Source organism: Cinclus cinclus, chromosome 27 (assembly GCF_963662255.1).
Source record: "Cinclus cinclus chromosome 27, bCinCin1.1, whole genome shotgun sequence".
NCBI classification, from domain to species: domain Eukaryota; kingdom Metazoa; phylum Chordata; class Aves; order Passeriformes; family Cinclidae; genus Cinclus; species Cinclus cinclus.
Genome location: NC_085072.1, coordinates 5,028,020 through 5,054,913, shown reverse-complemented (window position 1 = coordinate 5,054,913; position 26,894 = coordinate 5,028,020). Strand labels below are relative to the sequence as shown.

The 26,894-nt window shown below is 46.2% G+C and overlaps 1 protein-coding gene across 1 annotated transcript; it reads left to right on the top strand.

The window, feature by feature from the left end:
- Nucleotides 1-696: 696 nt before the first annotated feature.
- Nucleotides 697-24,945, top strand: TSPAN2 (tetraspanin 2). Its single transcript, XM_062509495.1, has 8 exons — nt 697-812; nt 2,849-2,951; nt 16,123-16,220; nt 16,664-16,738; nt 17,237-17,338; nt 18,489-18,563; nt 19,306-19,389; nt 20,978-24,945. The coding sequence occupies exons 1-8, from the start codon at nt 744-746 to the stop codon at nt 21,041-21,043; spliced, it is 672 nt and encodes a 223-aa protein (XP_062365479.1). The 5' UTR covers nt 697-743; the 3' UTR covers nt 21,044-24,945.
- The last annotated feature ends 1,949 nt before the right edge of the window (nt 24,946-26,894 follow it).

Here is a 26,894-nt window from a genome sequence, read left to right as displayed (position 1 = left end):
CAACACCAAACATCTTTTCCCACGCATTTTTGCATGGTTTCCATATACCAACACCTCAGGGAAAATTTGTTCAAAACTTGAAAATAATCTGAATAGGTAGAGCTCTACAGTTATGACTTGAGCACAAACTAGAATAAATAGGAAATAAATGTTTTATTTGTTAAATAAGGAGAGGAAATGTTTAACGTAGAAACCTCACTTTTCCAGAGAAGCAACCTTACCTCGTGCTCCCCTGTCAAAGCCCCACGGGCAACTTTGGACTGGGGGGAGTCCCTGGAGACCTCGAAGGAGCAGCTGAAAAAAAAAAAAATCGGAAGACGAGAAAGCCGTAAGATTTGGACAGCGGAGTCAGCATTCTGGGTCAAATTAGAGAACAAATTAATGATTGGAAAATTAACTTGAAGGTCTCTTAGCTACGGCTATGAACCAAGACGAGTTTAACGACACCAAATTCTCGATCCTGCAGTTTTGCGGGCAGCATCTGCAAGATCTGAGCGTCTTCTAGAGACACACGGGACGCCGGGAGGGATTTCTCTGAGCGCAGGGGACAAACGGGGTGCCCGGGCGGCCGCGGGAACCCCCGGGCACGGCGCCGGGCACAAAGTCCGCCCCGGGGCGGGCCCAGGTCGGCGGATCCGCCCGGGCAGCGCCGGCCCCGCCCGGCCCCGCACCTGCCCTCGGGGCCGCCCCGCCGGACTCGGGCCGAGCCGCCTCGGGAGCTGCTGCCGGAGCCGGCGCCCGCCATGGGCGTGGGCTATGGGGGGATGCGCTGCATCAAGATCCTGCTCTTCATCTTCAACCTGACCTTCTGGGTGAGCGCTGCGCCCCGCCGGGCGGAGCGGGGCCGGGCGGGGCAGGGGCACCTGCTGCGGGAGAGGGGTGCGGGGGTGCCCGGGGTGCCCGGGGTGCCCGGGGTGCTCGGGGTGCCGGGGTCGGGAGGGTGGCACGGGCGCGGCTCCCTCCGGGCAGCCCTGCGGGAGCGCCCGGCCAGCGCTCCCCGCTTCTGCTCGCTGCCAGGGAGATACAGCTCAGCCTGGGAAAGCACCGGCGTGGTGTAAGATGACATTGCTGAGCAGAGACAGCATCTGTCTAAACTGATCATTTAAAGTAGCGATCATTTCCCCGGCAACCACGCGGCTGCAGGAGGAGGTTGGAGAGGTTCCCTCAGTGCAGTGCAGGGAGCAGAACATTTCACAGCATCACGATGTTTTTTACTAATGTCACTTCAAACAGGGAGCCAACAGCTGGTACAAGTTCATCCTCGCATCACCCCCAAGAGATTTAGGGAATGCTGTGTCCATTCTCTCCTCGTTGCACCTTTTCAATAGTCTCACAGTTCCACACAGCTGAATTCACGCTTTCTCTTCTCTCACTTTCCCTCATGCTCTGTTCTCCCTTCAGCTTTCCAGAAAACAATCAGCAATGTTGTCTTCTTAAATGTCTTTTTCTTTCCTTCTGATTCACTGGGGTCTTCTTTTAAAAGAAGTCACAAAGTCATCCTGTTCAGCCTCTCTGGACCAAGCAGTTTTGGGCTTTTGTCTCCTTTATGCTTGAAGCACAGTTAAACCAAAGGCTGTTCCCTCGTGGTGACAGCGCTGCGTGCTCCGGGGACACAGTGCTGCTGTGCTCGAGCTGGAGGGGCAGAGTGATGCTGCCCAGCTGCAGCTGCAAGGCAGCAGAAGGACAAAGCTTTGTGTTATTTGTTTCTCAAAAGTGACAAGTACTGTGTTTTGTTATCTGTCTTTTCGCTGAGATGGAAGGAACCATCTCCTCAGCTGGCTTGAACATTCATCCCAAACTGCCAGGGGCACTCCCCAGCCTGGAGAGGCCCTGGCAGCCCAAGGCTGCCAGCAGGGAGGTCCCCATGCTGTGACAGGGTGTCAGGGGACCCTCACCCTCTGCTAGGACACATCTGTGAGGAAGGCTGTGATCCTGAGCTCTCCAGCTGTACAGTTGCCTGCTCTCTTGGCTTGTGGAGCTGTGCCAATGGATCAAGTGCCAGGGAATGCAGGACAGGTTAGGGGATCACCGTGCCAGGCTGGCACCCACATGGGAAGCAGCAAGTGTTTGTGAGCCTTGTCCAGGTTGTGCAGGTGCCACAGACTGAGCCTCTGGGCCTGGACAGCAGCAGGACACTTTGCCTGTTCCTGAGAGATGCTGGAGCTGCCTGCAGGACACACAGCTCTGGTCCTGAGGGATGCTGCAGTTCTCTGACAGGACACACAGCTCTGGTCCTGAGGGATGCTGCAGTTCTCTGACAGGACACACAGCTCTGATCCTGCAGGATGGTGAAGATCTCTGCCAGGTCACACAGTACTGCCTGGCAGTCTGATGATGATATGTCTGGCATGTGGTGAGGCTGAAACCTCTGACTGTAGATCTTTCCCCTCAAACATGCTGTGACACTCCTTTGTGACCTAGTCCTGTTCACATCAAAGGGAATTTTTCCTTCCACTTGACAGCATCTATTACTGGTTTGTAATTTCTGTGATCCAATATATCTATGCAGTAACAATCCTTGTACCTCCTACTTTTGGTGGGGGTCCCCTGCCCCCACTCTGTTTCTCCTGACAGTTCAGGCACAAGTTTTGATGATTAAATGATTGTCAAGGCTGGAGAGTCACTAGTAAATTCAGAAGTGCCATTACACTGAAGAGCTGAAGGAAAGAAGTACATTGCTCTGTAATAGGAATTTGTTGTTATCAGACCCTGGCAAGTGCTGCATGAATTTTCTGACAGTACAATTCTGAGCTGTGGGATTTCAAGAAAGCACAAGGTGCCAAGACACCTGTGTGATGCTCTCCAGCCTTTTGTCACTGCAGCCCTGACTGCTCTGTTTGTTTTGCAGCTGGCAGGACTGGCTGTCATTGCCTTTGGGCTGTGGCTGCGGTTTGGTGGGCCCATGGCAGAGTTTGCTACAGACAAAAAATCCCCGGAACTTTTCTTCATGGGTAAGTTACAGTGCTGGGAGGGCAGCAGCCTCCAGCCTTGGTTGCATCCTGGGGCAGGTGACACACCTTAAGCATTGACTTAAAGGAAGGTCAACAATTCCTGGGCTGGCCCACACAAAACTGGATATTCTGGTGCTGTGTGCCATGTGAGTGATGACTTTTGACCTTTCTCTGTTTGACATCCAGTTCTTTATACCTAACTAATCTCTTCTTCTGGATTTGATCCAGTCCCCACATATCCTAAATGAATTGTGCTAATACTCTCAGAACAGAAGGTGAGAGAGGTCAGAGACCTGTGGGGCTCACCAATATATCCCTCCAGAGTTTTCTGTGCAGCTGCCAGCCAACTAAATGTGTGTCCTTTCAGAATGTTCCCAGAACCAGGACAGCAGCAAAATTCTGCTCAGCAGCTCTCCCTGTGGAGGGCTTAGAGGGACCAAAGTGTCAGAGCAAATCCTTCCACAGTTGAAAAATGAAACTACCTAGTATTCAGTCATCTCAGGGGCTGTTTGTCCAACCTGGACAGGAACCAGGTAGTTCCTGTGCCCACGGAACTGGGATTAGTCACATCTAATTTTAGCGTTTAAGATATTTTTTTTTCCCTGGGATTTTCAGGTGGGTTTTTGGGAAATGCCACCTGTGTTTCATATCTATAGATACCCTTAAATAGCAGCTGTCTGGGACTGCCAGCAACTGTAACATACCTTTACACCAGAAAAGTTGGATTTTCTTCTGTTTAATACATCACCCCTGGGGATGGACCCAATAAAATCCTATTGGTGTGAACATTTTTGCCATCTGCAAATGCCAGGTGTGAGTGAATGCCTGGTCCTGCCCTGGCCATCAAGCCACTCTGACAGGGTGGAAGGACTGGGAGTTGACAAGAGGTGTCCTGCAGCAGTTATCCATCACTCCTAGATTATGCAGTTACCTTAAATTCTCTCAGTAGCGACTGACTCAGATCCACCACAGCCCCAGGTCCAGGTTTCTTTAACATCTGCAGCCAGGCTAGAGGCACACCTGGCTGTGCAGCTGTGGGAGTAGATGGGGAGAATGTTATGTCCAGCAATGTTTCTGTGGGATTTTGTGAGGCTGAATAAAACCATTCAGATGAAAACATTGTTTGGGACCTGAGGGTTATTGTAAAATACCCTGCAGCACCTCCACTCACACAGAAAGCCAGGAAGTATGATTTACTTTTTCTCTTACATCTGAGCTGCTATAACAGCAACATATTAGATCACCAACTTAATTTCCAGATCCAGTTTATACCTGCTAAATTCCCCATGCTGTAGATTGGAATGCTTCCCTGCCTGATCCACTTATGCTTGTCCCAGGAGAGCAAACAAGACAGGAAGATGTTCTGGCCTTCAAAATCAAGTGCTGCTGGTTTGTTGGAAGGCAGAAAGTGCTATATCCTGTGCTGTGAATAAGCACCACAGCTCCAATACAGCCTGGAACACACAGTGTAAACAATATATTATTTGGTGAATATGTATTTAAGTCTCCAAAAGATGTAGTCTGCTTTTGTCCTGAATAGCAATTACAAAAGTTGTACAAAGTTGTTAATTTTGGGAAGTCCTGGGAAACGTTCTTGTAAAAGTTTCATCAGACACCATGACATTCAACTCTTGGGCTGCCACACGTATTTATAGAGCTGCCTGTTGAAATATGTAACTGTGAGAGGAAGTGCTGAGGAACAGGGCACAGAGATGTTCAGAATTCTTTTAAACTCGCACTTTGGACTGAATTCTAAAGCAAAGGTTTTGCCCTTTTTTGTAATAGGCATTGAACAGAGCATTCCTGTGAAAGAAAACCAAAGAGTTTTCTGCTCCCTCCCTCTGTCCCTCTCTCCCTCATTATAGATCCTGTTAAATGCTATTGTGATTCCTGAGCATCTGATGGCACAGCCGTGCTGAGGCTGTCAGCAGTCTGGGACCAAGGCTGAGGTAAAAGGACAGTGAGAAGTTCAGTTGCAGTGGGGTTTGCTGCAGACAGTGCTGCATTTGAAGGTCGTACTGAAGAGCTTTCCCTCTCTGGGACGTTTCAGCTCGGAGTCCCCCTTGGCAGTTGTGTATTGGGCCTTTCTCAGAGTCTCTGGGACTGCTGTTTATTTGGCTCTGTGTGTTTGCTCTCTAACATGCTTTCTGGGTGGCAGCCAGGCTTTTGCATAGGAATTCTTAATATGGAACACTGTGCAGCACACCAGGAGCAACTGCCCTGAGGGCTGAAAGAGACAGCAGATCAGCAGTATGACTTAAAATATCAGCATATAGCTATATATCCAAAAATAATTTCTTTATCTCTGTTCCACTGATGGCTTTTGTGACTCCTTGTGATAACCCAAGGCCCTGTGATCACATCAACTTTGTGTCAGTTCAACAGTGCAGGTGCATTTGGAGTTTGCTTTGTAAGCTGAAACACTCCAGAATCACCATCTTCTGAAAAACAGTTAATTTTCTTTCTTCTAAAGGGCAGCACATTCTGCTCTTTCTGTACCTGGACTGAGCTGCCAGCTGAATCTAACCAGCTTCTCTCTTCTGCTTCCTTGTGATTGTTTTTTTCCTGGATCTGAAATGTTGGGTTGGTGTAAAATAATTGATAATTCTATCCTTGCATTTTCCATTAGTCCAGAGTGAGTCTCCTTAAATAGCCCTGTTCTTTACCAGCAGTCCAGCTGTCTTTTCTGCCCCTGGAATAGTTCAGGCCATGACTTGGCAACCAGGCCTGTTCATCTTTTCCAGCCACTGAGATGTTTTTGTTGGTAGGAGAACAGCTTACAGGCAGCAGTGCTGTGGGCAAGAACATCTGTGTTCCTAGCTTTCTGTCACTTGTGGTTTTGTGTTTGGTGATCCATACTCCCCATTGCAGTTTGCAGTGAAAAACCTACAACAGAAAAGGTTGGAATTGGAACTCTTTGGCCCATGCAGTCTCCTACCATTTTGCCAGACATATCTTACACTGGAGCAGGCTCCTAAAATTGGACATCCTCTCCCTGCAGCTCCCCAGCTTTTGGAGTTCCCTCTGCAGTGGGATGTATTTCTGTGTTATTCCATCTCACAGTACAGTTTTTGTGCCTGTGCTTCAAGCGGTGGAGCAAAACTGTGGCTTCCCTGTTCAGCTGCAGTTCAGCTCTAGTAGAGTTCATAGATCCCTCTCTTAGCTGTGCTTGAGAGAGAAAACATGAAGGAAAAAAGGATAATTTCAGCAAAGGTCCATGGCTGGCAGATACCTTTTAATCTGCACTGTCTGTGACAAATGTTCAAATGGAGTAAAGATCTGTAGAATTAAGGGAATTCCCTCAGATTTCTCATCCTTATGGAGACTCCTGTGCCAAGACTGGGAAATTTTCTACTGGGCAGGAAGGTCTGCAACAGTCAGAAAGAAAGAAGATGCCTGTGAGAACCCAGGGTGTCAGCATTGTCAGGTGTCTCAGAATTAATTGGTCCTGAATTAATTCCTTGTAGTAGTGCTCTTCTTAATTTTAAGAATAACTAGAGCACAGTAGTACAGACCAAGTGCTGCTGAGTGCAAGTAGAGCACCTGTGAAGCAAAAACTGACATGAGGACATTTTAAGGATCAGTTCCAGATCCCAATTCTTCCATCTCTGCTTTTGGTGGACAAAGGGCAACAAGCAGGACAAACTGTGTATTCCTCAGAAATGAAGTGCAGAGGGTCCCATCCCTGCCAGCACCAATAAAAGTGAAGTGTATGTATTCAACAAACCCCCTCAGGAATGGTAACAAAACCTGATGAATGCAAACAAATCAGTCTGGGTGGCTTTTTCTCAGCCCTGAAATGTTGCTTCTCCTGCACAGCCAGAGCTCACAACCCTCCTGCTCTGTTCTGTTCTCTTTGTTTCAGTCCCATGATCCAATCTGTGGTCCAGGCATCCACCAGGGCCAAGACAGCTCTGGACAAAAGTTTTAGGGTGCTTGTGGCTTTTTCTTGGGGTCAGTGAGAGCAGGAGTGATGCTGCTGGCTTTGAAAGGTACACTTAGATGGAACGTGCCTTAGGATATGAAGTCATGTCTGGAGCTGAAGGATATTAGTAGTTTTTCTCCATAGCAGTGGATGCCCATACAAACAGGAGTTGGCTGGAGTTCCATCCATGCACTTCTCTGCTCCTGTGCCTCACTTTGTTCAAGTTCTAGTCATGCATTTTGGAGTCAAGCACTATACCCTTAGTCAACAGGATTTTCTCCTAAATCCACCACCTCTCAAACTCTACCACCCTTTAAAACAAGGGCTGTTGGCAAAGCAGCCCCTGTATAGAGATGTAATAACACAAGAATAGCATTAAATGATCCTGCCATCATATATTGGAGAGGCTTTTAGTCTGTACTTAAGACTTAAGCAATGAAATTTTCTTTCTTCCTATCATCTAGTGTGCAGCTCTCTTTTTCTGCCACTCAGGAAGAGTGGTTTAGAAAAGGCTGATAGTGGCCCTGAGTGGAAAACGGAAGCTGATGCACTGGAAATTTGCTTTAAAAATATGACACCACCACTACCACCCCCTGAGAAAAACCTTATTCAAAATGGAAATTGTTCTAAAGTCCTGTCTCAATTCTGGATCACAAAACCTTGCATCAGTTCCTAAGAGTTAGTATTCCCCCAGACAGAATAAAGGTAAGAATAAAGGCAATTCTGACCGAACAAGTTAATTTAGCCTAATGGAACAATCTGTCCATCTGCTGGTGTATATTTGCAAGATGCTGAGGTTCAGGAGGCTTTTTTTTCTTTAATCACTTAAGCATGATAACGCACTTTATGCTTTTTGCCCATTAAATTGTCCTCCTGGGTGACTTCTCCCACCCTCCTCTCCCTGCTGTATCTGTGTAAAAGCCAACCAGTCCCACCCCACAGCAGCAGCCAAACCCACAGTTACCCCATTTCCTTCTCCTCCCTCGAGGCAGCTGGAAGCCACCCTGGTTCCTGCTCACTGGTGGCACTGCTGTGCCTGCTGAGTCCTGATAGCACCGAGAGCCCGGGGTGCCCTGAGCCCCTCGGGCAGTACCCAGGCCCCAGGAGTCCCTGTTCTGGTCAGACTGCCAGGACCAGCCCAGAGCTCACCACAGCCACACCTGGAGCTCTCTGGAAAGAGCCACCTGCAGGAGGTGACTGGGGATAAACCTGCCACTGGTGCTGCCAGGAAGTGAAAGGGCACCAAGGTGCTTCCCATCCCTGGATGCCCCCAGGCTGTGGCTGGTCACATTCATGTATTAACCTCAGAGGGTGGACAGGCCCTGGCACAGGCTGCCCAGAGAAGCTGTGGCTGCCCCATGATCCCTGAATGTGTCCAAGGCCAGGTTGGATGGAGCTTGGAGCACCCTGGGATAGTGGAAGGTGTCCCTGCCCATGGCAGGAGCTGGAACTACATCATCTTTAAGGACCTTTCCAACCCAAACCATTCCACGATTCCATGTTTCCTCTTTTTGGAGCAGCACCCTGCACTCCAGGGATGCTCAGGCTCCTTTTTCATAGAGAGTCTCTTTAGAAGAGTTCTATATGCTCTGAAGCAGTTTCTACATAGCAAGCAAACCAGTATAACCCATTATAACTCCCATAAGGGAAATGTCCTGTGCTGTGTTTCTTTCTGACAGAGCTGTAAATACATTTGGACTGTCCACTTTGAAGCCATTAAGAGGAAGGTATTTTGTCTGCTGGGGAAAAAAAAAGAAAAAAAGAAAACCAGCAACCAAAAGTTGGTTTTCCCAACAAAAAAGTCTCCTTTCTGGGGCATGCCAGTTCAGAAACATCTTCAGGAGGGTTTGGATTGAGCTGGCTCATGCACACAGAGGATTATCCAGAGTGTCCTAATCTAGAGAGGATTGCAGAGAATCATGAGAGGATTTCAGAATACCAAATGGCTGAGTATTACAAAGGCAGCAGAAATACAGTATCAACAAAGTGATGCAAGTGGAAACAGATAATGTAAGCACTGACAGACTTTAAATTAGCCACAACCACACACAAACATGATCTTAGAGTCACTATCAGTTGCTCTTGACAACAGAGTGCTTTGCTTACTGCTGTCAAACAGGCATATAAATGTCAGGAATTATGAAGAAACAAAATGGGAACCCAACTGAAAAATCTTAATGTCACTGTGTACATTTCCAGTGCACTCAGTGTCCCCAATGCTCTGTGGCTCTAGGGTGCAACAAACCTAGAAAAAGCTTCAAGATATTTGATCACATGGTTCTGACCACAGTGTGCACTCTGAGCAGCTCACACGTGAGGAAGCTTCCCCACACTATTGACATGATTAAATTGTAGAATCCATTGCCATGGAGGTCTGTGAAGCTCAGCCAGGGTAGAACAGCTCCTGCTGGCACAGGTGTGTCAGTGACCCCTGAGCTCAGAGCAGTCTGTGGGGTGACAGATGCTGACAGAGCTTTGGGAACAGCTTTGGGAACACACTGCCTTGACTGAATCTGGGCCATAATTATTTAGGGTTCTGGGATGCATGTGAGCAGGATGTGTAATGAGGGCTGGTGTTCTGTGGGAAAGGGAGGAACTGGACTGGGATGTTACATTACAGTGAGGCTGCTTTTAAATTGAGATTCAGGATCTGTGCATCAGCAGAAGCCTCCAAACTGGCTGGTGCCTGTAATGCTTTTGTGGTTCCAGGAAGATTAACCACAAAATCTCTGCTGAATTCACACAAGACATTTGATCAGATAGATCCATTATGCTCAAATTAAGGGTATGTTCCACTTCTCCAAAAACTCATGTCACTTTAGGGGCTTCTGCAGCTTTTCTCCAGCTCTGTAAATGTATTTTATAAATAAATATACAATGGAAATTTCTAGTAACAACCCCGTTTCAGGAGCTGAGTTTGGTACCGCACATACAACTGTCCCTGTCTGGACATTTTTTTCCAACTCCTACGTGTGTTTCTCATATTTTCCAGGAGTGTGTCTGTGCTAGAGGTTCCTTGGTGCTCTCCTAAGGTTGGAGAGACTCAGTCCTTCTGTGGAGGAGGACATCTGCCTTCTGTGCTGCAAGGAGCACACAGCTCCAGGAAAATCCCTTCAAGCCCTGTTTGGGTCCCGGGCTCTGCCATCGCTGCTGCTGGGTCCCTCACCTCCAGAACAGAGCTGCTTGTTCTCTCTGTGGAGTAGGAACAGCTGGGGGTTTGTTCAGTGTTATTTACTCAGCCCAAAAGAGAGGAAAAAAAGGAGAATTTTTTCAAATGGAAAGTGCCCATAGCAGCCAGGTAAACAAGAAACCCATGTGAAATAAAGCCAGACAGAGACAGGGTGTGTTTGTCTGCCCCTGCTCTTTGCAGTAGGCTCCAGGCAGGGATTTGTGCCTCAAACATCCAGTAAGACTTGGAGGAAAACAAACAAACAAACAAACAAACAAACAAACAAACAAACAAACAAAAGTTGCTCTGGGAATGGGTTCTCTTCCAGAGTCTGAAATTAGACCTCTTCCAGCCCAGGCTGATCCTTCCCTCACTGTTGATGTGCATAAAAATATATTGCAGTCAATGGCTATAAAGTTCCATCCTTCTCTTCTATCTGGTCTAAAGTTATGGAATTCTGTATCATTGCTAATCACAGAGGTTTTGTTCACTCAGAAATAACAGACAGAATCCCTTGTTCCTTTTTAAGGTGCTTTTTCAGACTTGGAGATCTGTCTCCAAGCACAACCCAAGAAGGGTTTTTTTGTGTCCTTTTATCCAGAGGAGACAGTATCTTAGGGAAGAACTGTGCCACGAGCACTGAGGCTGACCCAGAGATCTGCTGAGTTGTGGATTTACCATTTTTCACTACTGGGAGACACAGGATGCTCTGAGACTACCAGATAACATTTTAATTCCCCCTGTAATTGCAAAGCAGAGTCTGCTAGAAAATGGGAATCCCTCCTGTTGGAATTTTCACAGGGATTACCCCTGTTTGACAATTTCCTTTCAGGAAAGGATGATTTTCCCCATGGGATGAATCAAATCAAATATACAGAAAAGCTGTTGCTTTATGGCTTTCCAAACTTGTCTTTGTAGAATAAAACAATGGCAGAAGAAGGGGCTTCCCCTCTTACATTCACTACCTTACAGCCAGAAGGGAAATCAATTTGTTATCAGGTGTTCTCTCACTTAACTAACTGATAAAAGGAGAAGTCTGCATTTCTCTTCACATCTATAAAAACCTGTGTGTGGGGGTGTGTCAGCACAGCAAAACAAACAAAACACACCCCAAAACATCAATATTTCCTCACCAAAAAAAAAAAAAAAGAGAGAGAGAGAATAGGCTCTGTCCAAAAATTCCCAGTCCTGTGACACGTTGTTTTTATCCTTTTGTGGTTATAAAGAAGCCCAAATTTCCTCCAGAACCCCCTCAGTAATCAGTGCACTGGCTGTGTCTGCCTAAATCAACCAATTCTCTGTCGGATTTGCACGTGGATTTTAATCTTCGGAATGTGCCTCTCCATCCCTTTGCATTCAGGGGCTGAGAGTGACCTGTTTGTGGGTCCTAAATGCAGGTGGAATAAATATTCCAGGTGTGGGCAATCACAGATGGCAGAGCTCTGTCCCTGGGGCCAGTCTGGGCCTCCTTGATGGCACAGCAGCATTCTGCTCTCTGCATTCCCTGCTCTCCATTTGGTGCCAAACCTCTTCTCTGCATGAGCACACACAGACCAAAGAGCAGAACTGCAGGAAACGAACAGAGGCAACAAGAGGTGAGAGGAAAAATTTCACAAAGGTCACAAACTTTTGCTTCCTTTCCACCTTGTACTTTTTTCCTTCTGCTGCACAAAAAGCAGCAGCTGGAGTCTTCTCATCATTTTCCACTCACCAAAACAAGCTCTCTACCTGACCTGACTCACACACTTCTTTTTGCCATGTTGAGTTTAGCAATGAGTTTTTTGTGTCAGTTTGCAGCTCTCAAACCTGTTCCATTTTGTGGCTACAAACTGACTTTTTTTTTGTTGCCCTGCTGTGCTGTAGATGCCAAGTTGGAGTCCATGCCAAGGCTTTGTATTTTACAGTGGAAGTGCTGATGAATAGAAGCTGATTAAGGCTTTCCATCCTGCTTTTTGGGAAGGAATGGGCTTTAGTGAAGCTGAGGTACTTCTGACTCGGGATACTATTGCAAGAAAAGGTGTGATACTAACCACCAAACGTCTGGATTTGCACTGCTGATTCCGACAGTGCTTAATGGCTTTAGGTAGGGCTGGGATTCCAAGAGCTGTGTGCCAGACATTTCCACCCTTCGCTTTTTTTATTCTCTAGAGAGTCTCACTTTAAATTTAGGCCTATTCTTATCAAGAATTTGAGGTGATCCTGCCTACATTGCTCTGTACAGCCCACTAGGAAAAGAAATACCATGTTCTTGTTTTTCATACTTACACCATCCAGGATATTTCTATCTATAGCCTTGATATTGTTACAAACTGGTTTAAACACAGAAGAGCAAAGAAAACTAAGTCTGTGAATAAAATGGATCAAACCCAGAATGGTTCAAAATCTACCAAAAAAACATTATTGAAACCAGACTACATTAGATGTTGGTGTCAAAAAAATGGATATGTTTTATTTAATAATAAAAGAGTCTAAGAGAAAGAAAGAGAAAAGAAAGAAATAGAAAAAGAAAGGGGGGGGGGGGTGTGGATGGGGAGAGAGTGACAGGGGTTAGGTGGAATCCGAGGGTCCCAACCATGTCTTGTTGCTCTTCTGGGTGGTGAGGGTCCTCCACCACTGCAGAGTACAGAATCCAGTGGATTGATCAACGTTTTGGGCAGGTGGGAATGCTCCATGCCTCCTGAGGGGGGCCAGGTTTGCCACTGTCCCTTGTGTCAGGAAAATTAATCCAAAAACACCAGAAGTTTATGTCCAAAAAGGAGACAGATGAGTCCTTTTGCTTTATTCAAATAAATGGAAAGGCCATGGGGAATTTTCCTGGGGTCTCTCAAATTTTTGGAGGGTGCAGCCTCCCTTTTATCCTAATTTCCCATCCACATTTCCCTCTCTCTTTCCCCATTTGCTGGGGTACTTGAGAGGTACAGACTTCCCAGAACACCTGATACATAAGATTCCCCTCTAATGTATAACCTTCCCTTTTATTTTTAATTCTTATGGAATTAATGAGTTTTTCTCATTGTTTCTTTCATCTTTCAATATCCAATTTCATTTATCAGCAAACCTACAGTTTGTTTATGAAGACAATTTTTTTTTTCATTCATTCATCAGTGCAATCCTTCCCATTGTTTCTTTTATCACTCGGTGCTGGTTTTATCTACCAGCAGACCCACAGCTTGTTTGTAAACACAAATCCATCATTCCTCTCACTTGCAAAGCTCTGGATTTGTTGCATGGTGTGCAGGGTCTGGGGACCCCTCTGGGGGGCCTTTGATGGGTCATGACTCTGCTTTTCCCGGGGTGCAGGGCACAGCTGGGCTCCTGTGCTCAGCACAGGATGGGCATTCACTGCCTCTGACCAGAGGTTTTCACCACTCACCCAACAGCTCTGTGTGAGCCTGGCTGCTGATAGCCCCAGGGCTGTGCTCTGCGCCCCGGGGTGCTGAGCTCCATCCCTCTGGGGTTGTGTCCCCAGAGCTGAGCTGAGCCACTCTGCAGCACTGAGCACGGCTTTAGTCAGGGCGTGGTGGTCTCCTCTGCAGCTTTTGTAATACAGCTTTGCTGCAATAGGCAAAAGTCCTTCGTGAAGATGTTTAAGGTATAAATTTTAACATTTCCTTCTCCGACTGACATCCTTCCTGGAAGGCATCTTTCACTGAGCATCCCTGGGTGTGGGTGCTGGGATACCTCAGTGCAAACTGAGAAGAAACTTGGCCCCTTTGAATTTTTTTTCAAGCTACTCTTCCTGTGTCTCATGGAATATTCAGAATTGGAAGGGATCCACAAAGTTCATAGAGGCCAAGTCCTGGCCTCAGGACAACCCCAAAATCACAAGTTTCATTCCTGTCTGAAAGATTACATGTGTGTATATATAGAAGAAAAGTAAAAATATCTTTATTTTTGTGGAAATTTTAAGTGTCATCATTATTTTCCATCTGGAAATAGCCGTGTATCAGCAAGTGGTAGTCCCAGGCTGAGAAATGACAAAGTGGGATGAACTCTCCTGGGCAGACGATGGAAGAAGGTGGATTTTAACTCCTGGCTGGCTCAGCTGTGGGGCTCAGCTTTGTTTAGTGACTGGTGTGAGTTCTTCCTGTAACACGCCTTAAAAGGGAAGTTCTGATTGAGGTAGTGGTTTAGCTCTGAGTCATGCGAGTGAAATGCTCAGGCTGTTTCTCTGACAAATGCAAATCCAAATTTCTGAAAGTGGTCTCACCCTGAGAGTCACCGAGCTTTTATTTCCTAGCTGCAAATAATAAAAAGGAATGGGTCGACTCCTTTCCTGTCTCTTTACTCAAATTTATCTTTGCTAAGTGGTCTGATAAGTGCAGGGAAGGGAGTAGGGAGTGACACACTGAATACGTCCAGGAAACATCTTTGTAATTACACTGTCTGTTACTATGGAGATCCCAGGAAACGGCAGCGTTGGTGTTCGGCTGTTGAGCACCAGGTTCTGCACCTGAGGGAAGGTTTTTTTGTCTTTTCCAATTCATCTTCCCCCAGGGCTGGCTGACCCTTCTCCCCTAAGCCATAAATATCTTTGTACATCAGTAAAAAACAGTGCTGTGAATATGTACATGTATCAGCCTGAAGAATGCTCAGTCCCAGTAAGTCACAGGTGGCTGAGTATTAAAAATCCAGAAAACAAAGAATAAGGACTGCCAACACAGACAGCAGACAGCACCGTGTATATTGCGATTAGCAGGGCAACGCCATATGACTTGTAATTGTTTTATTGCTTTTTAGCAGAATGTGTCTCTCAGCAGGAACTGGGGCAGAAGGAGGGAGGAAGGGGAGGAGAAGGATCACGATAACTGGGATAGACACAAACTGGAAGTGATGTAGCAGTGAATGGGCAGCAGGCAGGAGTTTGCCTTCCCTGAGCAGGCTGCCCCAGTGAGGCAGAGCAGCTGGATGGAAACCCTGCACTCAAACATTGACTGGTTTTATATTTTCCTAGCAATTGCAAACTGTCATCTGTAGGATTTTCTAGTCCAGGTTACACAAGGCCAGCTAACAGCAAATTCCAGCAGCTCTGCTCACCCTGGGTCGGATCTTATAATAATGTTTACACTGGTAACTGAGCACACTAAAGGCTCTCATTGGAGCTTGGGTAGTCCAGGCTGGGAGCAAGGCTCACTGTGCCCTCTAGTGCATCTGTCTTCAGCTCCACCAAGACACGAGGAGAAGGAAGATGAAGCTCTTTTCCCCAGCAGCACCTTGGCACGGCAGATTTCTCCACGTCCTGCACAGAATTCCACCAACACGCTACCAGAGCCAAGGCACAGCCCCGTGGCTGTACTCTGGTGGGAGCTGACCCCACAGGAACCCGTGGGTTACCTAAGCACAGATCAAAAAATGTACATTCACAGTGAGGAAAGAAAAATCTCCGTGCTCTGATTTCCTTTTGTCCTAGATGAAGCCCATACAAAAAAACTAAAAACAGAACCACGACACCTGTTGAACAGGATTATTTTTAGGTGTCAGCTTACAGCTGGGGTCCTAGATCTGTATGGGGCTATGCTGCCATCTCCCATGTTCCTTTCATGTCCCCCTTTGCAGAGCAGTACAGCACATTTCCAACCCCAGGTTTCCCAGAAATAAGCCCTGTAGCAAAGATTTTTTTTCCCTTACATTGCTTATTGCAGAGGTGTAAGGGGGTTCTGGATGGTATGGGGCTTGTTCTTCCTGCACTGAGCTGTCCCTGGGACAGCAAACTTGGAAGGTGGGAGTCACAGATTCCTATCACACAATATTCTCAGTTGGAAGGGATGGACCAACAAGGATCATCAGGTCCAACTCCTAAGTGAATGGCCCATCCAGGAATCAAACCTGTAAAGCTGGTGTTTTTAGTACCATGCCCTAACCAACTGAGCTAATCTCAAATTGTCTTATTTAATTCTCCAAGAATTCTGAAGAGAGCATCGCTCTCCTGCTGCAGTCAGAGAACCTTTTCTGTGTAACCAGTTTTGTGAGAGCCAGAGACCTTGTTATACCTGTAAATGGGTGGGGCTGATAAAATAGGTAGCAGCCTTTGGAGAAAGAAACCTTCTGAAATTGTTGCCTGGCTCTGATTTCCACAGGACTCTATGTACTGGTGGGAGCAGGGGCCATCATGTCAGCAGTTGGATTTTTCGGGTGCTGTGGAGCAGCACGGGAGTCCCAGTGCTTAATTGGAACAGTGAGTAAAAGGTTACCAGGGCCTGGGCTGTGCATGGAAACCAGTGCAGGGAAACCATTCAAAGCATTCAGTGTTTGGTGTCATTAATGGAAGGATCATTAGAGTCTAACACCTGAAAGGTCTCATGTTCTTTTATTGGCTAATCCAGTTTCTCTGGACTCAGCAGCCACCGTGCTACTGCAGAGCTGCCAAACATGTAGAGGTGTCCTTGCTTGCCCCTGGTGATGTATTCCCTGGAATTACACTCTGATTTTCCTGAAGCTCCCATCTTTGCCATTTCCCCATTGTTTGAATGTGACAAGAAATCTGCCTTGGCAGCCCTGAGCAGAACCTCCTCAGGAGTGTTGGTTCGGGGTTTGTTGAGGCCTGGGGAGGACAAAGGGCTGGCTGGCAGCCCCCATGAACAAGCTACACTCATGTGAGATTCTCTCCTTCCTCTGCAGTTTTTTGCTTGCCTGTTGGTGATATTTGCAGGTGAGGTCACTGCTGGAGTATTTGCCTTCATAGGCAAGAAAGTGGTAAGTAGCAAACATGTAATAATGGGGTAGTTATGTGCCAGTGCTCACTGACCTGGCTCTTCCATAGCAAAACTTTCCAGGAGACTTTTCCCTGGAAGGCTCTGACAACCTTATCTGGAGCTAATGACAGCTTGTGTTATCATTGGAATAGGATGAAGTTTTTGCCTCCTCTGTTCAAGAAAAAGTGGAGGTGTGGTTCAGCCTCGAAGGAACATCAAAGGGAGCTGTATGAAAAAAGGGTATTGCCTGGGAGAAGGGCAAACAAATTTAGGCACTGAACTTCCCCAACTCAGAGTGTTTAACCAAAGCACAGAATAGGACCAATGAACATTCTGACCCTCTGAATGCCACTGGGCCACAAACCCTCCTGGCTTTTGAGTCACCATACCTGTTTACCAGGCCCAATTTTTTGCCCTGGAGGTTGAGGACACAAGGTGAAAGTCTTGGATCAGGGGTAAGACTGATTTGCAACTCACTTAGAAAGTCTGATTTTTACAGGCAATACAGGAAGCCCAGAAAATCTACGAAGATGCTTATGAGGACTACATGAAAAATCCAGTGGGGAAGGTGAACAGTACCATCTATCACTACCATGTGGCTGTGAGTACTCCTCCACCTTAACACCTCACTCCAGTGTCACACTGCCCATTAGAATTCAGAATTCCTCCCTCTGAGGTATGGCAAAATAGAACTGAATGTGCTTATAATCCAGTCAGAGGCTCAAAATCCTGAGGGTTTCCTGAGGGCTCAGTCAGAATTCTGCTTTTTGGATCTCTTCATTTGAAAGTCCAATTAGTCAGGCTTTGAAATTTCCAATGCTTCTGGTCTTTGTGTGCAGAAGAAATGATTGTTATGGCCCTTCTGGATACTGAAATCCACAGATAAATACTCACAAATGCAGAGAGAGGGAGAAATGTCTGCATCCCTCTGCATCTGTCAGAGAAAACGTGTCCCAGGACCTACAGCATGGCTGGACGAGTCGGTGAAAGACCAAAAGCACATGTGTGACATAGCTCAGGCCACCCAAAAAGTGAATGTCTGAATCAGAGTTACAACCTGTGACTTCTTTAATCCTGTCTGTGTCCATCCTGGATCTCCACTGGCTCCCATGGAGAGCAAGCCCAAGCTTTGTTGCTCCTTACAGAAATTCCCACGTTCTGTAGAACAAACATTTCACAACCTCAGACCCTTTTGTCCTTCTCCCATAGCTCTTATTTCTGACCCAAAGAGGAATTCCAAGCATTTTGTGGGAGATAGGCAAACAGGAAAAACAAACCCTCAGAAACTCTGATTTATTACTGTCTCCAAACCCAGCGATGTTGTGTCAGAAATAAAATTCCAGCATTCTCTGCTGAAGCCTTTGTGCATTGCCCATAATTCTGGATGTGATATTTGAACTTTCTGCATTCTCCCTTTAACAACTCCTGTTTTCTTGTAAGCCAAGAATCTGGTTTTCCCAAATCCACTTGTTTGCTTTGTTATGAAATACTGTAATAAAAATCGCTTCTGGACATTATTGTTAATACAAATGTGACTGTTTGCTGTGGCCTCAGACAATTGAAACTAATTTTTGAGAATTCTGTCCCACGCATTTGGAACTCTACCAGAAGCAGCAGTTTAAATATAGAGAATAAGGTTATTACTTGATCTGTACAGATTCTTTTTTTTTAGGTGTTTATTATCTCATTTTCAGTAAGAAACAGTCTGTGGTTTCCCCCTCTTTGATTCTTCATCTCTCTCTCTCATTCAGCTCCAGTGCTGTGGTAAAGGTAATGTGGAACAACAAACAGGATTACCCTGTCCAGAGAATATCCAGCTGCCAAAGGCAAGTGTCCTCTGTCCTGCTTCTTCTAATCACCTTTTCATGGCTGTTCTTTAGTAAAGTTGGAGAAATTCTATTAGTAAAAGAAATGAAGAAGTTCCTTTTTACCTTGCAAATTCCAGCATGAAATTTGTTACGGAATGGAGCAGAGTGGAGGCAGAATTGAGCTGGAGGTGACATTGCCCTCAGTTGTGACACCTGTTTGTGCCATCCCATGGTAGCTGAGACAATATTGCATCATCTGAAAGGAAAAGGGAGAAGAAGGCAACAGAACAGGAGCCCAGATTCCCCATGGAGGCTGAATTTTGGCAAGTGCCCACCTTAGTCACACATGGAGCCTCCTGACTAGAAACTTCATTGGTGTTACAGAAATTACAGAAATATCTTTCTATAATTTCTGTCTTTTCTCGAATCTGCATGAGAGTTCAATGTCAAAATGAAGCACCAAACCTCCTGATATAGCATGGTCTGTTATATAAAGGAGTTTAAATTTAGGGAAAAAACTGAGTGTAAGAAAATTACTTGCATGTGTCAGCCTCTCCCAGCAAGAGGTACAGATGCCTCACCAGAAAAGGGAAGATGCTGGGAAAATTATCCAGCAAAACCCGAGATTTAGATGCATGAATTAGAACAGTGACTGCACTAATATTTTTGTTTATCTTTTGTTCAGTGAGAACAGCTGATAGAATTGATTGACCTATAGATTTCCAGGCATAAAAAAATATTTTAATTTTGTTTTTTACAGAACTGCCTGGTTGAAATTCAGAATGTAATTGATACTCATCTGCACTTAGTTGGAATTGTTGGAATTGCAATTGCTAGCATCACAGTGAGTAAATCCATGTTCTCCAATCTGTCCTTGAGCCCGGTATCCTATCCCTTACTCAAAGCTTTGTGGAAGGTATTTTGCAGTGAATCTAGTGAGATTCCTCAATTCTTATAGCTTCCAGTGTGTCTTCTTCCTGGAAATTGCCCCCATCAGTGCAAGCAGAGCTGTATGACTGTGCTTTCCAAATTAATTTTGTGTCCTTAGACAGGGTCCAAAGTAATGCTAATATTTTGTTGTAATAGTAGGAGAGCAAAGTGCGCAGGAACCAAACTGAAAAGCACAAGGCTGTAGCAGCATTTAATGTACTCCAAAACAGGAGCAGTCTGATGCTTTAAATCCTTTAGGATACATTTAGTTTTCCTGAGGAGCAGAGTGTACTCACGGGAGCTGTGACCAATAGATGTCACCCTGTCCCAAGGACACAGCAGGAGTGGCAGGCTGGGGCCCACCGGGCTCCGGCACAAAGCTTTTTCCAGCACGTCTGTGCCATGAATTCTTTCAGACTCAGACACCAGCAGCATGAGGAGCCACAATATTAGTAAAATATTAGTAAAAATCACTCCTTTAGCTGCCAGGAAGAGCAGGACGTTCACAGATTTATTGTGACACTTGAAAAGCAGCTGAAGGGTTTCTGCAGGTAACAGAAACCATGGTGTGCATATTAAACAATCCTGGGGTTTATATGAAACATGAAGGGACTCAAAAATACAGCCAGGCAGTGGGGGTGGGCCAGAGATCAATAACATCAGGGACACACCACAACTGGGATCATCTCCCCTTGGATCCCCACCTCGGACACAGCCAAGTTCCTGAAGTGACCACAACCTCTTCAGCAGCAGAAATGCACCCGCACCTTTTGCTGGGCTTGTTTCTGCCACTTGCTGGGCTGTGAGAGCTCAGCTGTGCCCGTCCTAAGGGAGGTGTGTGGGCAGGGGACATGAACCCAGGGGACATGAACGTGCTTTAACTGCTCATCTCCACCCTCAGCAGTGCAGCCTCTGGAGCTGCTGCTTTGGAGAACTGACCTGTGACAAGAAAGCAGAGCCTCTGGCAACACCCACTGTTCTCTGCTTTTATCATTCGCCCTCGGGAACAAGTTCCCTGACACGAGTGGGGGTTTAGATTGGATGTACAGTCTTGCTCTGGAGCACAGGAACTGTTGAGGGCTCAGCACCAGCTCCAGGGGTTCTGGAATCACCTCTGCTCTTACTCAAATCTGTCATACTCCATCTGGAAGCATTCTGAAACTCAGAACGCTCTGGTGCAATACCAACGGTCACAGTTATTACGTGACTTAAATTGATGTTAATTAATATTAATATATTATAAATTATAATATATATAAATTAATATCAACATTAATATTTGGGGCAGTTGTGTTTGCCTGGACATTTAGAACAAAGAACAGAAACCAGTGTGAGCCGATAAAATCAGTGAAACCTCTTCCATGTTTATTGTCTGATGTTTTGGGGTTTGTAGATAGAAGCAGTAACTACTCTGGTATAGGGACCATCAGATTTTCTGATGTGCAAATTGTTTTATAATTGTTTTATAAGTGGATCCCTAAATCACATCCCTTCTCTTCTAGATCTTTGGCATGATTTTCAGCATGATTCTGTGCTGTACGATCCGTAACATGAGAGAAATGATCTAAAACTGTCACTGCACAACTATGCCAGGAGTTCCAGACTAAGCTTACAAGAAGTGCTCTTCTACCCAATTTAATAATTGTAATGCATTTTAATCAGTGTTTTAACATGCTGAGAGGAAAATATCCCATTAGGTGATCAGGTGAATTGTATTAGTTACAGTAAAACTGAAGAAAAAAGGGGTTTAAAATGTCCTTTTTAATGAAAAAAACAAAGGTGCATCTAAGACTAATTTGATTTTTAATGTTTGTATATGTGCAATTAAGAGTTTACACATGAATAGACTTTGTGTAAGCACATGCATCTCTGTCCTTACAAATACATCTAGAAGTGAGCAGGTCCCTGGATGTGCAGTACCTGTCTAGGGAAATACCTGCAGATGGAACACGTTGTGGTGTGCATCCAGTGTCCCAGGACTGCACATCCCACAGGGACACAGTGCCCTCTCACACCCAGCCCCTGTTTGCCAAGAATCAGCAGAGGGACAAATGCCATTGTAAAAAGTAGGACCTATGATCCATTTTGTGACTTTATTTTCCAAAGCCCAAACAGAGTAGAACTAATAAAATTGGAGTTTTAAAAAAATAATTAATGCCTAAGGGCCTGCTCCAGCAAACTTGAATTCATGTGAGCAGACCCACTGACTTCACTGTCATGCAGAGACTGGGTATTTATGTTTTGTAGGACTGAACCCTTCATACAAATGCAGAAAGTTCTGGGGGAGAAAACACATCCAAGGAGATCCAGGCTAAAGGAAGAGGGGGGAAGGAGGTGGGAAGCTGGCAAGACCAGGCAGTCATTTGGGACCAGTTGCAGTGCAGAGTGTGCTTAAGCTTCCCCAGCTAGGCTGAGATACACCAGAAAACCCAACTGCGAGTTCAAGGGGCCACTAAATCCACATTCAGCAGCCCCTTTGTCCCAAACGCCTCGCTGTGGCTACAAAGCAGTGTAGGAGTGGAGCCTAGGTCCAGAAAAGCAGCCCCTTTTCAGATCTCTGGAGAATCTAACTGGCCTGTGGAAGCTAAACAAAGAGTGAAAGTGGTCAGAAAAGGACACACAGCACTTTAATATCCTCAGTTTCTGCTTCTGTGACTATCACAGCTTCCACAGGGCTCTTACCTCAACCTCTTGCCCTTTCCTGGGGGCAGAAGGCAGGAAAGAAAGATGGGACATTTTTACAGAAATGAAGTTTTCTTACTGGCACCTTTAGATTGTATGTCAGGTATAAAAATTACACTGTGTGCTTGAAATACCTCAGGGCTTATGTTTACATAGTTTGTTTCTATATTTTAATTTTTCTATTTGTCCTATTTATTTGTAAGAGAATGTTCCTTTTGAACCACCCTAGGAAGAAAGGTTGTCCCCAGAAAAACAAATTACATCAAAGGCTCAGGATCTCCTAATTTTTGGTTTACTCAAGATAATTCATGGTTTCAGAGAACAGCTTTTAGTTGACTATACCCCCAGAGCAGCAGATCTGGTGATCACCAGTTCAGACTGCTGATGCAGTTGTTCCATACGTGATGGGGAGAAGTTCAGTTAAACTACACATTCCAACAGATCATTGGCTAAGAGCACTTGGAATTTGCAAGTCATGGGGTCCTTGTTCCACTGAAACACAATGGAACAGAGTGGGATTTCAGGAAATATGTGTATTCTAGTGCATGTTTGTGTGGGATATACCACCCTTTATCTATTATTTAGCTCTTATTCCCAAAGGAAACTCAAACTCCCATCAGTTTTCTGTCACCTCAGGACTTGGGGTAGTGCTGCTGCTCCAAGTCTCTGGTTTAGTTGACACATCCTGCTGTCTTTTATATGGATTTCTCTTTTCCAATCATCCAACCATGAGCTGTGGCACTGCACCAAGAGCTGGGCATGGCAGGTGCTGCTGACTGACTGGTGTCCAGGCTGAGCTTTAGGCTGGCAGGGACACATGAGATCACACACCAGAGAAGAGTCAGGCTTGTGTCACTGTCACAGCTGATTAGCAATGGATGTTAATTAAAAACAGGGCCTGGGACTTCTTTCTGCAAGAAGCAGAACAGGAAACAGGGCTCTGATCTGCTGCTTGCTCCTAAGACAGGCTCAGCTGGGAGAATGGCAGTGGCAGCAAATCCATGAGGGTCTCAAGCTGAACCTTAGAAATGAGTTTAACACAACAGCCAGCAGAGCAATTTCCTGGCTCCCAGGTGTACCTGAGACTGTCCCTAAATGCTTGTGCTCTGAAGAGATGATGGGGTAGTGCCCAGCTGGGGCGTGTTGTCCCAAGGTAGCACTGGCAGAAAGAAAAACTCTTGGAGAGTGTCATTTTTGCCACTCAGGACAAGCCAGTTTTCCAGGAAAATCAGTAAAAATAGCACCACAGCCAGTGGTTCAGGTTCCAAGATTGCTGCCCTACAGGGATAGAAACTTATTGCAAATAAAGCAATTTCCTTGTTACACTCCCCCTCATAATGACAGTATTATATTCATTTTAAACACATCTACACAAATTGGGTTTCATTCCTCAAATTCATAGCACCAGAATGTTAATGACAGGACCAGAGTTTATCTCCTTATTTATTATTTCTTGAGTGAGTTGATGATGCCCACTCCTGCTTTGAGATGCACTGAATGCCAAGGCAGCTTGCAGAACCTCCTGTTGCTTCCCCAGCCCTCCACTCCTCCAGAAGTACAAAACCACCCCAGTGCCTTAGGAAAACAGGAAAAAGTGATAGGAAAAAGCCTTCCATAAATTCAGACTCAAGCCACCAAACTTTCTGCTAAAGTGTTTTGGGTTTGTGATTTGTTTGGTTTTTTTCCTCAAAAGAGGGCATTAATTTTCTGAGCATTCCTGCATAAGCTCTAGGGTTACTGTTATTTAGGTCTAGGGGATACTTGCACTGCATACCAGGAACAGGACAATACCTGTTACTGGTTTAGTTCTCTAAGTTATTAGTATAAATTAAGCTGGAAATCAACGTTATTCATATACTAGTGCCTTTAACAGAATCCAGGGATAAAGGTCTTTTGTAGCTTCCTGCTGTTGTGAGGTGCTTAATATAATTGCAGTTTTCTCTGCATCTTAGTAACTGAAAGTATTTTTTGAGTTACTGCCACATAAGGCAGCAAAAATACTCATTTATCCTGTCCCTTGCACCTGTGTCAGAGCAAAGTGACAAAAGATCGGATCCCTCCAGGTGATATAATTCTGAAAGCACATCACACACATTTTCTTGTTTTCCTGTCAAACCATTTGTTCTAAAGCATAAAGATCTAAGTTGTTGGTGCCCTTATTGTGTCTCTAAACATCCTTATTCACATTTCCCTTTTCTAATTTTTCTAAGTAACTCATTTGAGTGGGAGCTTCCTTTGTCACAGGGAAACCTCAGCCAGTTTTGGTACCTCTCAGAGATCACACAGCAGCTGATGGAGCTCAGCCCTGTGACATCCCTACAATGAAGAGTCGTGTTTCACTTGTCTTGATACTGATAGTTTTATAACAAAACATGTTTCATGTGTCTTGAGAAAAAAATTGAGATGTCTTAAGCCCTCAAATGCTGTATTGTACAGCCTTTGCAGGCTACAGATTAACAGCATCAGATGCTGTTCATAGCAAATGTACACAAATAAAGCCTTTCAATCTTTTTCCTCTCTATTGGTGCTCCAGCCACGAGGTTCTCCAAAACACAAACCACTTACAGGATAATGCGTATGGTACAGCATAAATTCTGATTTTAGACAGAACTGGAGTTTCGGTTCACGCTGCCAAGTCTGTGGCAGAATTACCTCTTGCTTTGAAAGAAAACAAACTTAACTCTGTGGCTGAAATTAGCTTTCACTTCCCTATGATGCGTTCTGAAGCGGCGTTTTATCGGCTTTGTGTCTTGAATTTGAAACAACTTCCTAATAAAAATAACCTGGAATAAACGATTCCCGGAGAGAACTCGATCCGCGCGGCCAGAGCCCCGCCAGGCCCTGAGGGCAGCCCGGGACTGCCTCTGCCTCAGCGGCTGCACCCGGGACACCGAGCGGGCTCCAGGTGGGACGAAGCAGGCCGGGCCCGGGCCCGGGCCCGGGACTAGGATCAGGATAGCCATAGCCATAGCCATAGCCATAGCCATAGCCATAGCCATAGCCAGAGCCAGAGATCCCAACCCCACCCAGGACTCGAACCCGGCGCCACCGGAAATCCCCTCAGGGACCCGCCCCGGTGCAGGGAAGACCCCGCCCACTGTGGGCGGTGGTCGCTCCTCATTGGCTGCTCGCGCTGCGGGCGGGGCGGTGTCACGGTCCCAGCGCGGTTCGGGCGGGAAGGGAGCTCAAAGCGCCCCCGATGGGCCCCGGGCGCTGCCAGCCCCATCTGAGCTGGCTCGGGCACTCCCAGGGATGGGGCATCCCCCCCTCACAGGGCAGACCTTCTTCCTAATATCCAGTCTAAACAACTCTCTGTGTGAAGCTATTCCCCCTTGTCCTGTCTTCTTTGTAGTCTCCCTTCTAGTCATCCTGACATTTCTCCAGGCTGGACAATCCCAATTTCCCAGCCTTTCCTCCTAGCAGAGCTGCTCCATCCCTCTAATAATCCTGGAGCCTCCTCTGGACTCTCTCCAGCAGCTCCAGGTGTTCCTGTGCCGGTGCCGAGGGCTGGAGGCAGCTGTGCCGGTGGGGTCTTACCTGAGCAGGCCAGAGGGGCACAAACGCTGCCCAGGCCGCTGAAGGCGCGGGGCGGAGCGGAGCGGGGCCCGGCCGGGGCCGCCCCTCAGAGCTCTCGCCACAGCGCCCCCTGTGGGCCGGGGGTGTCGGCGGGTGCGGAGCGCGGGCTGCTCCTTGCCCCACGGGGAGCCGGGAGCAGCGCGGGCTTCTCCTTCCTTCTCCTTCCTTCTCCTTCCTTCTCCTTCCTTCTCCTTCCTTCTCCTTCCCTCTCCTTCCCTCTCCTTCCCTCTCCTTCCCTCTCCTTCCCTCTCCTTCCCTCTCCTTCCCTCTCCTTCCCTCTCCTTCCTTCTCCTCCGTGCCCCACATGCAAATGCGTTCAGGTTTGTTCTCTGAGCATCTGCCGCTCCAGCCCCGTTCTGTGCTCTCCCCACCCGGACTGAGGTACGGACTAAAGGTGAAGATGTTTGGATTACCTGCAAATCCATCGCTCAGTTATGTGGAAACGCCCTTAGGATAAATGGAAGGTAACAAACACATGTCTGCAAGGAATCATCGCCTGAACAGGGATTTGTCACTGGGCCTGGGGGTCATAAAGTTGAACGTGAAAACTGCTTAAAGGTCAGAGGGACACAGTCCTTGGAGGGCATAGAGATGTATGGTTAAATTAGATATGTTAGCACAACGCAAACATCTCGATTTGGCATTTTCTGAAGTGTAAAAGAAGACACATTACTTATTTTTCTCTCAATGATTTTACATAGGCATTAACCATAAAAGTACACTTGTTTGTACTGAAGACAAATCTGTCAGGCCATAAAGGACATTATAATAACTTAGCAGTGCTGCTGACACTGTAAATAGGCCAAGTACCCTTTCTTGTTTTGCTAAGTACAAGTGCTGCTTAATAGTAAAAAGAATTCTATTTTCCTGTGCTAAATACCATTTTTAACAGTCCAGACACCTTGAGAAAGCTCTGGCTGATCTTAAAGCTGAACATTTTGTTTCTATGGCATTTACCAGATACCATAAGGGCTGCTTTGTTCAATAAATACCTATTTCCCAAGTTTTTTCTACCATTTCTGTCTTCTTCACCAACTGGAGGGCAGCAGTTTGTGTTGCACCTCTTCCCTGGAGAGCTTGTGAGACCACAGCTCTTCTGTGTGATACACAGAAGGGGCTGGGAATACCAGATTCTCACCACCAGAAAGTATTTGTAACTTA